The sequence below is a fragment of the Anopheles ziemanni genome, chromosome 2 (assembly GCF_943734765.1).
Source record: "Anopheles ziemanni chromosome 2, idAnoZiCoDA_A2_x.2, whole genome shotgun sequence".
In the NCBI taxonomy this organism is placed as follows: domain Eukaryota; kingdom Metazoa; phylum Arthropoda; class Insecta; order Diptera; family Culicidae; genus Anopheles; species Anopheles ziemanni.
The window spans coordinates 58104131-58121377 of record NC_080705.1 but is presented as its reverse complement, the minus strand read 5'-3'; the positions used below and the strand labels follow the sequence as shown (position 1 = coordinate 58121377).

Sequence of the window (17247 nt, the reverse complement as noted above, 5' to 3'; positions counted from 1 at the left end):
GTTTTCCATTTTGAAACAACTAAACTCTGAAACGGTCGCATTTGCACATGGCTTATATTTGCATTCCTATGAGTAAAACCTACTAAACAACATCGAAAATGTAATTTTAAAAACCTCCACGTGCGGTACAAAGTATTCGCAACAATCCACCCACATGGAGCGGGGACGAGAAGCGGGAAAAAGCAGAGACAAGAGTTACACACGAAAAGAATTCCATCATTTCACAAAATCCCCCGCTACGCTGGAGCTTTTGGCCATACCGGTAGGCAGAGGAGGAATCACCGCCGAGAGGCAGCGAAGCGAAGGATTCCTGTCGAAAGAATTTTCGCGGTATTTCTCATGCGCTCGAGCATCTCCACCACCATCGTTGGCTGAAAATAAGGTTTTAGATAGAAACAAAAAAACAAGTATACAACCTGTTATGGGCAGAACTTCCGCTTATATCAAAGCTTATCCTTGTGAAGTTTGGTTTTTATTTCTATTTTGGTGTTATCTGTGTTTATTTTATCCTTTATGGCTGAACCACAAACTGAAAGGAAACAGTTTTGACAGTTTTCCAAACCCATCGCCCACGGCGCTAAAGGGCAATCACACATCCACGTGGAAGCATATTGCCCACCTCGGTGTCGGGCGGGAGAAAATAAACGACCGGATTTGTTGTGTGTTGTTGTTTTTCATTAATTTGGGAAAAGTCCACTTACATTCGGTATTGTCTGATGTCTCGGAGCCATCTGCGGACGTATCGTTACTGGTGGCGGCGGTGCCGGACTGTAGCGTGGTTGTTGCATGTTGCTCTAAAGACCGAAAGAAAAGGAAAAATAAATTAACAGGGATGATGTAGTTCGTAGAAAATATAACGAGTTATTTATCGACCGACAATCAAATAAATCAACATGTGGGGATCAAACAAAACAACAATTGTGTTACATTTAATCAATCCATTATACAATCTGTTTCTCTTGAACGCTTATTTTTGTATTGGTCGCAAATGGGAAGGAAAAAGATGCTTAGAAAATATAATTTATCAACCATTGTTGAAAATTTAGGTTGAGTGGTTTGCCTACATTCATTTCGTTTATTAATGGAAATGAAAAAGGATCAACGAATTAGGAATAACAAATACTTAAGAACTAAGCCAAATTAACTGTACATTAAGCCAAAAGAGTTAATTTTGACAGATGAAACAGTGGCAATCTGAGGCTCGAAGTGTAACGTTTCCTTTCACCATCAACGAAGATCATCCGAAAATTCTCTACAACCATTTTAAATAATCTTAATGAGAACATTTGTTCATTAATTATTTATACGAAACAGTTCATTAATTATTTATGGGTAGGAATTAAGAATCCATGTACGTATATGATTTTTCTGGAATGTCTGTCAACCGGTAAGATCCAATAATCAGTCATATAGTCACAATATTTTGTATGTACACAATATAAATTAAGCAACATCGACAAGTATACAACAGTATTCATTGGATATGTATTAATATATTATTAACTCTATTTTTTTCACTTGCAATCAATCCTGTAAGCCTTCAAAATACTGTAAACCTTGACATTGGAGAACTTAACAGCATGTTTTAAATTGAATACATTCTAAATAAACAGCTAAAGAAAAACTTTATTCAAACCTGGGAAACTCGGATTTCACATCACGTTTGTTTATGCATGCAGTAATTATCGAACTCCGTCAGTTAAATGTATCAGGAGAAACTCATCGACAGTTTTATAAAGCATCACTTTGCGGTTACCTATTTTAGCCAATTAATAATCGAACGTCAAAATCGGTGACACACCATTTTAGTGACAAATTCGAAACTATTCCTTCGTTTATGGAACTACATCCCATATGGGCAAACCAATTGCCCACTTGAACTTTGAACTTTATTTTTACACCCAAATCACCGCCGGCGGCCCAGGGGGTGCCAAAAGGGGTCGATAGATAAATCAGTCGAGTCGAGCAGAACCGAGGGTGGGGTGGTTGCGGCGGGGAGAGGTAAAGTGATGGCTGGAGAAATTATTCAATATCAACGACAAAACATTATGAAACACCATAAAGCATCGGCAGCATGGCGTGTCGGAGAAAAGAACAAATTTATTGCATCCCTATGCAAATGAAAGCCATGCAAATTGGCACACAATGCGGAAGGAGACAGCGAGAGAAAGAGAGAGAGAGAAAGCGAAAGGGAGAGTGAGAGAATGAAAAAGGATAATAGAGATAGATACGGGTGGACAGCACTTCTCCCAGCTCGTCTTCAAATGCGACCATGCGACCATGATGGAACGGAACTGTACGACCAATTATGCTTCCAACTTTTGTTGTCCGATCCCAACGGTACCAGACACACGTACTGACACAAGCACACACACGCACATACACACACTGTCCATGTGCTGCGGCGCGACGATACTATGTCCGGCGGGGTTGCGGAACTTTTCCGGCCTTCCATCGCGTACCCCACCACTCCGCGCCGGAAAAGCGCTGCAGCGATGGAAATAAAAATATGTACAAAGAAAAATGTTTCCCAGCATCCATCGGCTACCGGTCCGAAAGCCGGAATGAGACAGCGCACATACAGCGGCCACATCCTGCAGGATATTTCGGAGCCCCTAGCCACGCCACCGAACCCCAACTTCGTTGTCTAACTAAAACACCAACACCGAAGCTAGCCGAGTCCGCAACCGAGCCCAAGAATGAAGGCAGAAACAATGTACCGAAAGTGGCCCACGATGCTACGAAACCACCACCACGACGGAGGGTGAGAGGAGGGGACTGGTAAAATGAGCATCAGCAGAGCCACCATACTTTTTTGTCGTTCCAGGAAAACCTTCACCGAGGAGGGAGAGGAGGAGGAGGAGGCTAGCTAAAAATAGTTGTCCTGTGCGGGACAGTAAATGTTACTCTGCTTGCGTACGCCAGCCTTCCCCGCTCAACCATGGCGAAACGATCGGGGAGGATATGGCCTCATTTCCGATCCGGAGCCAGAGTTCCTGGAGCTTACACATATTTCAGAGCACGCCGCTAGGTGGTGGGGGGTGGAAAAACCAGCGAAACCAGGAAAATGCGTTCAGCCGAGGACGGCTTTGGGCAACGATGTCGCCACCGGGAAAGCTGGCATCAAGCAGAAGCCCGGCTGAGCTATTTTTACCCACCATCCCGATCCTTAGACGTCCGTATCCGGAACCGGGAAGAGCCACCTCCTGCAGAATTCCGCAAAACTGGAGTGAAGGTGGGGTCTTTGCATGCTCCGGGGGCAGTTGGTTTTCCACGCTCCAAGCAGCCCCTCGAGAGTTCGAATGTCACTTCCTGTAGGAGATATTCTTGGCTAGCTGTGTAGAGAAAATCGACTCATCGATATCTGATCTATTTTCGACAAAATGCGGTACAACTTTTTTGGTTCTCTCGCTGCTCACCTTGGCATGTTTTTGGGTCCACTCGGTTTTAGTGATCGATAAGATAATGTACAACTCGTTAGATTTCTTGAGTGCTACACGCAAGTTACCGGATTGTAACTAAATCATAGAAAAGATTTACACTCCTTCGTCAGTTTTAGAAGTAAATACTACATATACATATAAATACATAACAGTTTTCCTATTGCATTAGACCGCGTTAAATAGCTTTTAGGCGATTGTAAAAAAAACAGATAATATCTATTGCGACTTGTCGTGATTTATTAACTAGATAAGTAACATTGGTTAGCTCATTCACTAAATCTGTGTTTGAATTTTACTATGCGAACGAGACATATATTTTAGAAACCCCCCCTCTACAGTGAGAAACCTGTTACAGTGTGAGTTCATTTGGTTTAAAACGCTTACCAATAATTTGTCTAAGAGTGATTCCAAAACTTTTAGAACAAGATATTTTCAATGTGAACGAAGAACATCGTAAGGTGCAACATTATGCTCTTTTTTACTTTTACTGTCAAAATAGGCTCTGACAGGGCATTTCCGCCCCCTCGTGCAATAACGCAAAGTTCTACCAAATTAGTTTTGTAGTTGGTTGATCATTTTCATTTTAGAATTTAGCATAATGTTCACATGTAATGTGTACAACAGAGCAAAAAGTAAACAAATCTCTACTTTGCGAGTAAGGAATGTTTCTTCCAAACGCGATTTGGTAGTAAAATGCTGGGCAAAGATCACAGTTAAAGTCCTCCTGTTATAAGGGTATTAAAAAACATCACCCGACGCAAAAAGCACAAATCTGAACATAGCCTGGTGGAAATACGGACAATTTGCGCTGGTTTCAGGTGTTTATTTTTCGTAAAAGAGGACAATGTTTTACAATATTTTTAATAGCATCCCCGAAGTCTATAAAACTCGTGAATTCATCTAGTAATGAGCAATTTATTATTTGCGCATACTTTGAAAGTTGACAAATACATGAGTCATTTACAGTTACAGTGCTAAGTTAGATTTTAAAATACTAGGCCATAAGTAGAAATACACCCCCAGCTATTCTGTAAAAACTACAAAAACAAATACTAAATTTTGCAAATTTGCTTGTAAACACAAACTAACTGAAATGATCTCCTAAGGGCAAGGTTAAGCATATATAAAATTTGATACAAAACTGAGGGCGTTAAATATAGGGCTCTGACTCTGCACGCATCCAATCTCCTCGACATGCGATAATGAGAAAGGAAAATGTGAACAAATGAAAAATATACTTCATAAGTATGGATGAGCACCATGTACAATAATACTTACGAACATTGCTGTAAGAAACCAACTTTCATGGATGTGTGGTTTCAGGATTCTCTATGTATATAAATGAATTTAACTACCCCAAACAATATCGCATTAAGTAGAATAGCCTTTCGTAAACAAAAATAACATTAATCCAGCAATAACATCTATCCAAAGTTCTCTGTAACTAGTGCCATTTTAATATAGACGATAGAGTATAGATTCATCAAATTCTCCCCGTTAGCCATTACCTATTTCGCTCTAAAAATGAAATTCCATGCGCCCAGAATGGCTTCCATCGAGGTTCAATTCGTCAGCACTGAACATGATTGATATTGATTGGTTCACATTCGGTGCACCATTTATATCGACTGATGGCCCCGTGTGCGTGCACACACCTTCGGTGAATACTGCACGAAACCTTAGGACCGATGGTAGTTCCATCAACGTACTTCAGCGAGAAGGGGGTGCCACGCTTTCCACCACACTTCCGGTGAAGCCCTTACTGAGCAAACGTTCTACAAACATCCCGGTGTCGCTCCTGTCGAACTACCCCCTTCCGGTAACGCATACATATGTACGCATAGTCCCTGAAGTACGCCCCATTTCCGCATGCTCCATTACTTCATTACTTGCCTTCGTTCACCGACGGGATACACCCGTCCCATATAACCGTTCCACCTTTGCCTGGAGAGGCATCCTGCAAGCCCACTCCCACACCGTCGCGATAACTCGCCGTGGTTTCACGGTACTTCAGATAAGTAAGATTGGCAAGTGGAGCGGAAAGCCATTATGCCCGCCAACACCACCATGCGGCCGGGGGTTATTCCAGGGATGAAAAAAACGGCTTTCCGGGCCCCAAATTTTCCCCCTGAAAACTACACCACCACCCAGCTCCGCTCCCGACAACGCGAACATGCGCTTTTCATTCGCACCGTTTTTTTTTTGGTGCTTCCCTCCATTCATCAGCATGTTCAAACTTCGAGCGTCCCCCAAAATCCTGAAACTGGCGTAATCGGTTGATCAGTTGGACCCTGTTTCGGTTTCTCCACGCTTTCCCACCCCTCGTCTACCGATCATTCTATTTTCCACCAGCTGAAAATAAGTTCGAGCTTCGTTTTCTATTTCTGATTAAAGATAACTCATGCAGGAGTGCTGGCTCGATGACGGTTCAGAATCATTAACCAGATAAACTCAATACCAAATAAGGACGCGCATGTTTCCTATCAAGAAGGTATTTCCACCGTATGGCATTGAAAGGCCTCGTACGGGGCACTCCAAACAGGTAATCGACAAACTTCGAAGCTAAATTAGATTTGTTCAATTCGGTTGAACTAGTGATTAGTGATTCTTCAAAGCTATGAATAGGCAGGATCACATATTATTCCTATAGATAAACCTTCCGGCAAGCAGTACTGACTGAAAGCGTTAGAAAACTAATGCAAGAGAAATACATTGCGAAGATAAACTTGCTAATGGTTTTGAAAATATGATAAGTGAGTCGTAATCTTACTATTGAGTGAATAGAATCTAACTTTTTTTTATTTGAATCCTTAACAGAGATACAAATCTCTGAATGAATGAGTAAAATAGTTGCAAATTTCCACAGCGATTAGAATCACAAGTAGCGAATCTCAATTCGCGAATAGTAGCGAATCTCAAAACATCAAACAGGGATTTAAAACTTTAATAGGGATTCGAATCCCATGAGAGTAATGTAAAGAGAAAAACTAGAGAGAAAGTGTCGTCGACCTTATTACGACTACCTCTACGTTGATTAGCAGCTCCTTCACTCTTTTAGTATTCAAATCCCTGTTAAGGAATCTAAACTAATAACTGCTTCTCACGTTTATCATCCCAAAGGATGGTTGAAGTAAATCTCTAAAAAGAATTGTTTTTCTCATCACTAATCGGTAAAAAATCCTAATATGTTTTATTCTCAGGAAGTTCCATTATTTCCTTTAGTAGTGCCTCCTTTTGGCGTCCACGATAGGCGTTACTTTTAACAAAATCGATTAAAAATATTTTCCTACGTCCTTTGGAATGGTCACTAAGCGCCAAAAACGAATACAGGATCCTCTACGGAGCAAGCAATTATTTACGACAGCACTCGAGCATCGATGAGGTAAAACCAATTATTTGAAGACTCCGGAACTAAACAAAGTACCCAGGTATTTCTCTCTTCCCCTCCCCATATCCGCCCGTGACGTGCCGACCACTGACGATTTGGAATTGGATTCCGTGCCATTGAGTTTAGTATTTTCCTCTTTCGAACTCACGTCGATAATGTGTACCATAAAGTGTACCGGAAAAGGAGCACCAACCAAGCAAGCACTTGGCAAGTTGGCGACCAGGTCCTACCGACAAAACGCAGGATAGATTGTGGCAGATTTCCGGTCGATAATCATAAATGATGACCGAAGGACACCGGACCCGGATTGACCCGGAGCAGAACTTTCAATCGGGCGTTTGCTTCGAACAACTTCTTCAACCGGACTGGAAACTGCCGTGCTGAAACCTAGAGCGTCCTGGCCACAATAGATAATAATGATAGCGAAGTGCGGAATTATTTCGTTCGCATTTGAAAGCACGTACATACATCCATTCCGGTTTGAACAACTTTGAGCGGGATGTGAATGGAAGCTCCCGTCAAGATGCGGGGAGGGAATGAGATGCGGGGTCTAATCTCGGCCGAAGTAATGCCGAACTTTGGGCACTTTAGGCCACAAACTTTCGTTAACCCGAGCAGCAGCAGCAGCAGCAGCAGCCTAGAGACCAGACAACTTTTACGCTCGATGATTTCAAGATTCGAAAGGAGCTCGAGGAAAAGTTACGGAGCTCGCACAAAATGGCTTCCTTTCTTGGGCACCTCGAAACAATTCACCCACCGCCAAAAAGTTTCACACGAGACGCAATCGGATCGCTTCCGCATTTTCTCGATTGTATTGCTGCAACGGACCGGGATGGGGAGGCTGGTGGCACTGAATCGTTCGCTGGCACGACTGTATTTGACGCTTTTATTGGATGGTTTTTGTTTGCCAATTTAATTATACGTTCTTCGAGCAGAAACGGTAGAATACATTAAAAGGACCCGTCGAAAAACTTTAACCAACAGCAAGGGAAGAACTTGCCGGGAATCCAAGAAGAAATGTACTGTACTACGGCGGGAATTATTTGGCACCCGCTTGAAGGAGCCGGGAGGGGTGTGTGACGGTCGAAAAGTTTACTTTTCACAATCTGTTATTTTCTCGGTTCGGTAAAGGGAAGTATTCACCGAACCGAACACCTTCTTCTTAGGCCCACCAGAGTCGGATTATTCTTTAGGAAGCTGCACTAAATAATGCTTCCGATTCAACAAACGTCATAATGATGGCTATTGTTTGGCCGGCCGTTAGCGGAGGAATGTTTAACAAACGACAAACAAAGATATCCGTAGAAAGTGTGGAAAAACTAACTTTAGTTAAAATTTCATTTAAAAAAATAGACATCAAACCGAATGCAAGTATGAATCCCTCCACCCCGATTCGCATTATCATGCCGTTATTTTCATACTCCAGAATATATCAAACCTATTTAGTATCGATCGGATCGGATCAGCCGGCCTCATACCACGTTTTCGATTTTGACAAGATCCGGACGGAACCCAACCAGTGAACGGCGGTTATGTCAATACCAATTCAATGGATGCTTCCTGCCGTCCGCAAGGAAGAAAGGGACATAAAAACTCCATCCACCGCTACTGCAAAATCTTTCCGTTTAACCACAACCATCACGCAAGGACGAAGGATCGTGCGGCGTATCTTAACGGCACGGAATTACGACGGAGGGGCCCAAGGAATTATCGTAAGATGCTGTTGCCCGAAATGGGTCAGCTCGCACGGCAATCCGAAGGTGGTAGGATGGAGGTACGTGGCGCGAAATGGCAAATCGAAACCGTGACTTTATGATGTTGGAAAATTATTGACTCTTGAATGTAGCTTTTAGCTAGTAAAAATTTATTTTTATGTTCAAGCATTTTCGGAGCCTATGGCATGATGTTTGCTATATTTTTATCCTATCTGTAATAATATTTTGTGGAATGGTTTGAAGAAGAACTCAAACATAAGTTTTATTACACATTTCAAATATTTGAACCAGGAAATGATTGAAATTTAGAATGTACTAACGTTCACCACACATTTTTTTAATATTGTCCGGAAAGGGATAATACAAACAAAATAATAATTTCCATATAAATGGTATCAGCATACTCAAAGTAAACAAAATGTGTTCCCAAACTTCCAAACGCGAGTGCCCCAAGATACCTTTTCCATTACCACCACCCAAAGCATCACCGAACAACCGCAAGCTGACATTTGGTGTGCCATTTAACGGAATGGTCAAACAAAATGGTGTCGGATGAAAATTGAACTGCGCTGAAATTGAGAATCGCAAGTGTACTCATGTGAAAACAGGACTCATTTTAATTTTATTTTTTAAGTACATTCTTCCGAAGCCAACCCTAATGTAATTCAGTTTTTGAGCAATATTTAAAATAAAAGTATCATTCTCCAAGTCCATGCCAACGCAATGTTTAACCAAAGCAAAACACACAAAATTTAATCAAACCAATTTCAAGCGAATTAATAAAAACTCCTTTCTCTACGATTGAGTCCGACAGCTGAAGCTGGAGTTGGATAATGTATCGGTGCAGATCCGAAATGTTTATTTGGAAATTACATGCTGAATTAAATGATGAATATGTATTTAAAAGTGGTAGATGTTGGTTGAAGCACCAGCCATTTGTTGGGATGTCAAAATACTCAAATGGTTAAGCATGACCAGACGGTCGCTACGCCAAATAAGAAAAGTTTCGTAGAATAAATGCATTTTAAAAAACTGTCATTTAAACTAAAATCAAAATATCATTTAAAAAAACTGAATGCTGAAAACATTTGAATTCGCTTTTTAAGTAATCTACAATTGACGGTTTTATTTTTGTTTTATAGAATGCAGTGCAATTAGAATAGGTGACATGAACATTGGTGACAAACATTGAAAATTAAAAGCTATTGCTGGTTTCAGATTTCGCAAGCTTCTTACGAGGAGAGATCTCACACAATCGGCCTGCAAGGGCATCAACATAATAAACATTTTAAATTTTCTCTTCTGTTCTGATTTTTTATCAGTAGTTTTATAAAAAATACACAATTGTGCGATATGAGGTCTGTTAAAAAACAGAGGCCAAACAACAAAAAATATACTTTAATCAAGACATTAGTCGGTTTAAAATGTATTGTTGGGATATTTAAAAAATATCTCCTTATGTATCCATGGATAGGCCGAAGAAAAAAGAAGAAAAGTTAATACAATATTTTACAAATTTTGATAAACTTACACATAATGTTTGCATTGAAAAAATGCATAACCCAAAAAATGTTTAAAGATTAACAAAACCGAACCTAACATTTGACATACTTGATGTAATCTTTTTCATTTCAATTCTATAAAATTAAACATGACATAATCTAACCAGAAAGTGTAGTTTTAGAAGCCAGACAAGAATGGGCCACCTGCTGACGGTTCAAGAATGACAGGCGAAAAAAAGCGGCCACTTACCGTTGAAACTGGCTCACTCCTTCCTGGTACTGTGCTTCCTTGCGGCTTCGCGAATGTCTTCTTATGATGCACTTGCACTATGCAGAGAGCTGCAGCTAGTAATTTTTAGTCACAGCGGCTCGTGCAAATACACACACACACACAAACACACACAGGACACACAAAGGAAGTCGGCGCGTGTCGTACTCACTGTCACTTCACTGCACTTTTCACACCGTCAAACTTCTATCGTCACACACGGGATGGTGACGACGATTGGAGGTTGTTGCTTGCTGACTCGACTGCTAGATGCTGCTGCTGCTGCTGCTGCTATCGCGAAAGCTGCGAATGCTGCTTATGCTGCTGCTATAAAACAATAAAAATACTTTCACTGTAGCAGACACTTCGACGCTACGGGTTGGCTGCGGGCAAGAAAGCAACCACTTCCAAAAGTCCCATGCCTTGTCCCGTTAACCGCTGGTCAGCTGATCCTTCCCGAGCCTAAACACCGCAATGCACCGGTCGACCGTGCCCTTGCGAAGCTAGTATTTTCTATTTTCCAATCTTTTCACCTTCACAATTAGCTGCTATTTATTGCTGGTGCAAACTTGCGTCCGATCGTATCTATTTTTTCGTCAACTCACACACGTCCGGGCGCTCAATTAATGGCCGCTAAATGACAGTGCATCAAACGCGGGTCCGCGCGGATGCGCTCTGAAAATGTGAATCGTTCACGGCACACGGACATGAAAAAAGAAAAACAAGTGTCCACCTAGAACGTATCCCGTTCACGGTTGTCCCGACGATGGATCGATAGTGCATACGACTGCAAGACACCACGCATCACAGCAAAGGATCCGATGCAGTTTGTTTTGTTTTTATGTTTTCGCATTTTGCAGCACACAGATGATTACACAGGTGACCGCACCTCACCAGTCTTAACATTCAATCCGATAAGAATGCAGGTAAGAAAATAGTAAACAACCGATAACGTCATAAATTATACGAGTTTTTGTTTTCGTTTTCGAAAAGATTATTTTGTGAATCAAAAAGTAATATAATCTCCTCCAAAACATTGTTCAAGCCGGTATTATAAATGTTTAAAAAAACATAAAAATACGCCCTAGCCACGTGATAAGGCGTTAAAAGAAAAAAAATGTATCATCACAACATTCCATTCAATTTGCTCCGCGGTTTCGTGAAATTGACAGCACTTCTGTCAGTTGCGTTTATCACACACAGCACCAGCGGCAGCAAGGGGGGTACCGCGACCGACAAGGGAGATGGATAAAACTGACAGCCGCGTTCAGAGCGACAGCAACCGCGGACCGCGAGCTCCTTTTAATTGAAGGATGCTGCACACAAAAGCAGCAAACGCGGATGTTGGTACTCACGTCGGTTGATTACGCGAGGATTATCAATTTATCAAACAACCCGCATAGCCGCACACATAGGCGGACCCCGGATTACGGCTTACGGGTGGAAGCGTAAGATAACTCGCCCGCTAGCGTGATCAAATTTGATTAGATATCTTCCTTCGTCGGCGCCTGTATTTCGGGGTGGGTGCTTTTGTAACATTTTATACGGGTGGCCCATGGGGCCAGATGCTGTCCTGGTCAATGTACGCGGTGCAAAATATTTTTCCATCACACTTCACATAGATTCGCCTTGGAAACGCATGCCGCACGCAGGCGCATGACTTTTTTGTTTTTCGATTTTTTTTTTCTTCTGTATGCGTAATACATCCACGAAGCGTCGAAAGGGGCCTGCGGGAGGGGCCGGAGCGGACTGTGAATGCCCCTTCCTCATCTGAAAAACACTACCAATTCATTTTCCTATTCCAGCTTTCCACGGTGTAGTTTTAAAAGTATTTTACCACTACGCCCCTCGGTGCACTTTAAAAACAATGTTTTCACGTGATTTTCGGATGCGGGACGTCACAAAACGGGTGCACACACAAACACATCCCTGACGGGCAGGTCTACACAACACACCGTGCTGCACGGAAAAACGGGACAAATTAGATTTGCCCGTCGCCAGCGCAGTTCGAGTTCACTTTCGGTCGGAAAATATTCTGCCTCCTACCAATATTCAAGCAGGCAATGCACTCCAAACTGCGATTAGTAGTCGTTTTCACGGCCGTGATTACGGTAGTTGCCGTCGTGGTCGTCGTTTTCGTTTTTCAACGTCGCCGTGTATACTTTCGGTTTACAGCCCGTCGGTCGGATCGACGTTTACTGCCAAAAAACCTAAAACTGCACTTCTCTGATAGTGTGCTAGAACACACTGAGGCCGCTGCGGGGACGGGTCGCGCCGAGCTGGCACTCACAATACGGGAAAGTGTGGTAGTACGCACCTGCACGGGTCAAGAATCATCAATTTTTCGCACTTTAATCGACATCTTTCTAAAAAACGAATTATGAAAATTCGAAAAGAACTAAGAAAAAACAACTTTACGATTTTGAATATTTTGAATTTTTTCTAAACTTATTCCAAATTCAAATGTTAGGAAACATCCCGACACATATTAACCTTACCGTTAGGGAACGGAAGGATCTAGGTCTATACTAATTTCTGTGGTAAATACAGTAAAAGAGTAAAATGAAAACCCATAGGACGTTTGGCCCCGCTGGTGTATTTTGCCACACTTTTCCCTACAGTCGGCCAAACAGTCGAGCGCAGCTAATCGGGCGGCAGCGCGAAGTAACCGTTTGTCTCGCTCTCTCTAAGCACCGGCAAGAGCGAACGAAATGAAAACAGTCACGGATAGGGAAAAAGAACACTAGACTACAAACCTGTTTCCAGTATTTTCACGAATGCATCTATGAAACGGAGATTCCGTACCGATTAAAACGTGTAGCAGAAAACTTCGACCTCAATTCTAATCCTAAATTAATAGAGAAACAATCTACCCTTTGACAACTAGATTTACGCACCGAAACCGCACGGCGATATCAAGCGACTGTCATCACGGTATCTGTCTCTTGATACCGGCCGGTCTTTTCTGGAAAATTGAACGATACGCAGCGAGCTGTCAGAAAGTTTCGCTGTGTTTATTCCCGGTGCAGGTTTTGGGTTCGTGGAAAAAGATTACGGTAAAATTATTCGCGATCAGTTTACTAACCCCATTCATTTTCACGGCCGTCGCCATTTCTACCGCAATCAGCTGTTCGGTAAACCAATTGTGTATTTCTTTCGTTTAACAAATCAAAACAAAACTGTGGTACGATTCCGTGATTTTGCATTGTTGTGTCATAAGTTATGTGAACAATTTGGTTTAAAAATGGTTTTCCAATCGGTCAGACCGGTCAATAGACACGGCGTTAAATTATTATTTTATCTAATATTGCAAAACTTCTTATTGCGGAAGATTCTTGTATCGTAGTCAAAGGCACATAAAATTCACTATTAACGGTAGGGTAAATCGGAAGACAATAGTTTGGATGGCGTGAGGAGAGAAGTTACTGCGTCACTGAGCTTCTACTAATTGCTTATTGCAGGCATCACAGATAAGGCAAATTGGCTAAATTTTCTTTTCAGTCCCCGGAAACTTCAAATCCAGGCCCATTCCGGAGTAATGTGCTCAAAATCCCACACATCCGGATGGCCATGATGGCGTGCCTCGAACGGTAGAATCCGACTCCAGTCGAACGGTTGTGATGCTACGGACACACTGCCGGTTGTTTTCGGTTTATTCTGGTCGCCCTCGACAGTCGTCGGTGGTTCCTGCTCGAGGCGCTCGAGGGCACTTCGCTTGGCGGCCTGCCCTGTCGTGCTGCCCGTAATGCGTCCTCCGGTCTGATCGTACAGTGGTCCCGAATACGCACGGAACTGCCGACCGCCATCGCTCGCCTCGCCGTAAAGCTTCAGATCGATGTTTCCGAATGCGGCCGGTCGGTCCTTGTCGAGATCGCCCCTGTACGCCGACTGTCGAATGAACTTGGCCAGCATGTCCAGATCGGTGATGTTGTTGAGGATCTTTGCAATCGATTGCGTGTTGTTAGTAGCGTTCGTCTTCACCTGTCCAATATCGAGCACCTCCTTGAAGTAGGGCACCCCATTCGTGAGCCAGTAGCCATCCGTGGTGATCTTCTCCGAAACATCTTCCGCATGTAGACGCCCAGGTAGCTGATCGATCACCCAAAACATTCCGGGCCGGAAAACAGTTTCCCCGTTGGCGGACAGTGTGCTAGTCCGGACATCAGTAGGAATCGTAACCATTCGCATCGGTTGAGACTGTGGGTCCTTGAAATCATCGTCCACGTAATCGTCCATTCGCTTCGTTACTACACGCGGGTGTTCTGCGTCCGCTAGTTCCTGCTCCAACGTGGTCGGGATTTCGTTCTCCTCTACCGACTGATCCTCTCCCTGCTCGAGTGAAACTGGCGGTGTCGTGTGCTCCGAGTCGCTGGCGTTCATCACCCCGAAACGTGTCATGTCGATCAGTAACCACTGCTTGACTCCGGTCGAAGGATTGCGAGCAAAATAGCGAGACCACGAGCGACCACTGTATCCCAACCGGTTCGCAGCCATTACCCGCGGGGCCAACGAAACCGATCGCACCAAGTCGATTTTGCGCCAAAGGCTCACGTGATCGTTTTCCATCTTCACCCCGGCGGCCACGAGCCGATGCTGGAGCCGGCCTGTGATGACGTAGAAATCATCCAACGAAGCCAACACACCCGGATAACCGGTGAACACAATGTGTGTTCCCGGAACGACGCGCGTATCTTCCTCCTCCTCCTTTCCATCGACCTTTGGCAAACTGGGAACCCGCGAGACCTCCGACGAAAAGTGATACCGCAGCGTGTACTTCTTCACCATGCGCAGCATCGACGAGTAGCTTCCGTCAGACGTGTGACCGAGCAGTACCTTCGACAAACCGTTGGGCTGACGGAGCAGTTTCAGTAGCATCATTCCCTTCGCCGGTTCCGGCTCGAGCCCGCTGTCCTCCATGAGAAAGTTGGTATAGTACACCTTCAGATCGCGAATGTCCACTGCTGCGTTCATCAGCAGGAAATCCTGCTTGGGAATTTCATAGTCTAGCCGCGACCGTTTCACACCCTTCCGGAAGCCAATCTCGAGCCCATCGAGTTGGTCGTAGAACAGGGCAATCTGGTACCAGTAGTGGTCGTGTTTACCCTTCATGTCCGCCATCTTCTTGACCGTGTCTACGTTGGTCGTAATCAAGCCGCGTAACCATTCGCAAAACTCTTCCGACTCGGGATCACGCGAACAAACCGAATCAATCGTACTGTAATAAAAAGAATAAGATTGGTAAGTAATGCTCCACAAACCTGATTCACCTTTGTTTGATACCTACTTTAACCAGTGCATGTAAATATTGTGCCAGGTCAGGGCACCCTCCATCATACCGGCCGAATACGCTTGGACCGAATCGGTATAAGAAGCCTGAGATTCTAATTCCAGCTGAGACCATCCATTCGTGAGGACGCTGTCCCGGAAGCAGGCACGTACGACACCTTTCGGTACGTGATCGAGATCGTTCCGCTGGCCCCAGAACTCCATCCGATAGCCGGAGTTGCGGGCCCAGTAGGTCGTGGCACAGTACGTACCGTTGTAGTTAGGTCTGCAAAACAAATTCCATTAATATATTGTTGTTTTCTCTTTCCCAGCTCCCATTGTGGGACTTACCGCTCCATATCCGCCAGGAAGAGGGCGGCGATAGCTAGCAACAGTGCACCGGCAAGGATGTAGGTCCCTATACGGGTTTTATGCCAAGACGCTCCTACTACCTTCAACATGATGACAGCCGTTTCCGAGCGGAAACCTTACGTTCACTAATGGAATGGATCGCACACGTCGGTGGAGATCGATTGAGCCCTTTGTGCCTCTAGTGTACGGGAACCCGGTGTACCGTTCCCTGCAAACGATCTACGGCTGCCGGCAGCAGCTCAGTGGGCTATAGTTGAGGTCCGCGATGATCAGCGGTAGGATGGCGTACAGGTGCAGCAGAATGGTTGACACGGCGTAGAAGCTGTAGCAGAACAGTTCCCTCAGGGATACGGTTGCCGGTAGGGACGCCGCTGGTAGATGCCACGGGCGCTGGACTACTCTCATTGGAAATCGGTTGCGGTGGATTTCGGTGATCGGGTGGGCGGGATGCAAAATGCGAAACTACTAACCACCGGTTAAACCGTGGTCTTCAGTTTCCTTTCCACTACCGAACTAGAACCAGGCTTTGATACCCGGAAATCGCACCCTGATCTATCGGGCAAATGGACAACAACTGAACGCAATCTGGAAAAGAGAGAGAATAACACAATCAGTAAAGGTACTAGCGTGGTCAGAGGGTTCAATGAATTTTTCAGCACCCAAATCAACTCGCAAATCAAATCGTGGTAATTCACGTGGAGTACAAATGACTTCCGCTTCAAACTGCTGCTAGAGTTGTATCTCCAACAAAAATGGACCATTCACTAACGATAATCCCTATCAGAACCGTCGAACTTCTTCCATGGACCACCAAACCCTTCTCCCTCAAGCAAGTGGGGAGAACATACACTATCAACCAACTAAATAGCTAGGAAAACCCTCTCTACCCGTTTAGACAGACGACTGTGTAGACACTAATGTGCCAAAATCTACCGAAGTGAAACGAATACGAGGTAAGGCGGCACATACTATTGTTTACAATCGCGAAACCACATCCTTCGGCCACGGAAGGGCATGTGGTAACACATGTGTAAATCGAAACAAATTTGCATTTGGTGGTTATTTTATCTCGCTCTAATGGCGTACTGGGCCCCAGACGCTAATTAACCGATGACACCATATTGCCACCGTACGGCACCGCTTATTTATGGCTGGAGTAGTATTGTAAGCTACTCTTTCCGATTGCGACACGTTTCTGCGATCTTTACGCCACTTAAGCATCACACATTCGAAGGTGTTAAATGGCAGAATCCGGAAAAGTGTCAAAAGTCTGCTCGAGCGCAGAAGATCGCGA

General features: G+C 44.0%; 2 protein-coding genes across 3 annotated transcripts in view; both read right to left on the bottom strand.

Annotated features, from left to right (window-relative positions):
- The window catches only part of LOC131293225 (protein alan shepard), a 196621-nt gene extending 186139 nt beyond the window's left edge, over positions 1-10482 (bottom strand). For both annotated transcript variants that reach the window (XM_058321341.1, XM_058321415.1), the window contains exons 1-2: positions 10299-10482; positions 702-794 (exon numbers count right to left, since the gene is read on the bottom strand). In XM_058321341.1, the coding sequence (XP_058177324.1) occupies positions 702-788 (87 nt within the window). In that variant the 5' untranslated portion in view covers positions 789-794; positions 10299-10482. The remainder of the gene's footprint in view (positions 1-701; positions 795-10298) is intronic.
- A 3025-nt stretch (positions 10483-13507) lies between these two features.
- Positions 13508-16517, bottom strand: LOC131291253 (putative phospholipase B-like lamina ancestor). Its single transcript, XM_058320479.1, has 3 exons — positions 15933-16517; positions 15601-15867; positions 13508-15531 (listed from the first exon to the last, which is right to left on the bottom strand). Exons 1-3 carry the CDS (start codon positions 16040-16042, stop codon positions 13830-13832), a joined length of 2079 nt encoding a protein of 692 aa, XP_058176462.1. The 5' UTR covers positions 16043-16517; the 3' UTR covers positions 13508-13829.
- Between the last annotated feature and the right edge of the window lie 730 nt (positions 16518-17247).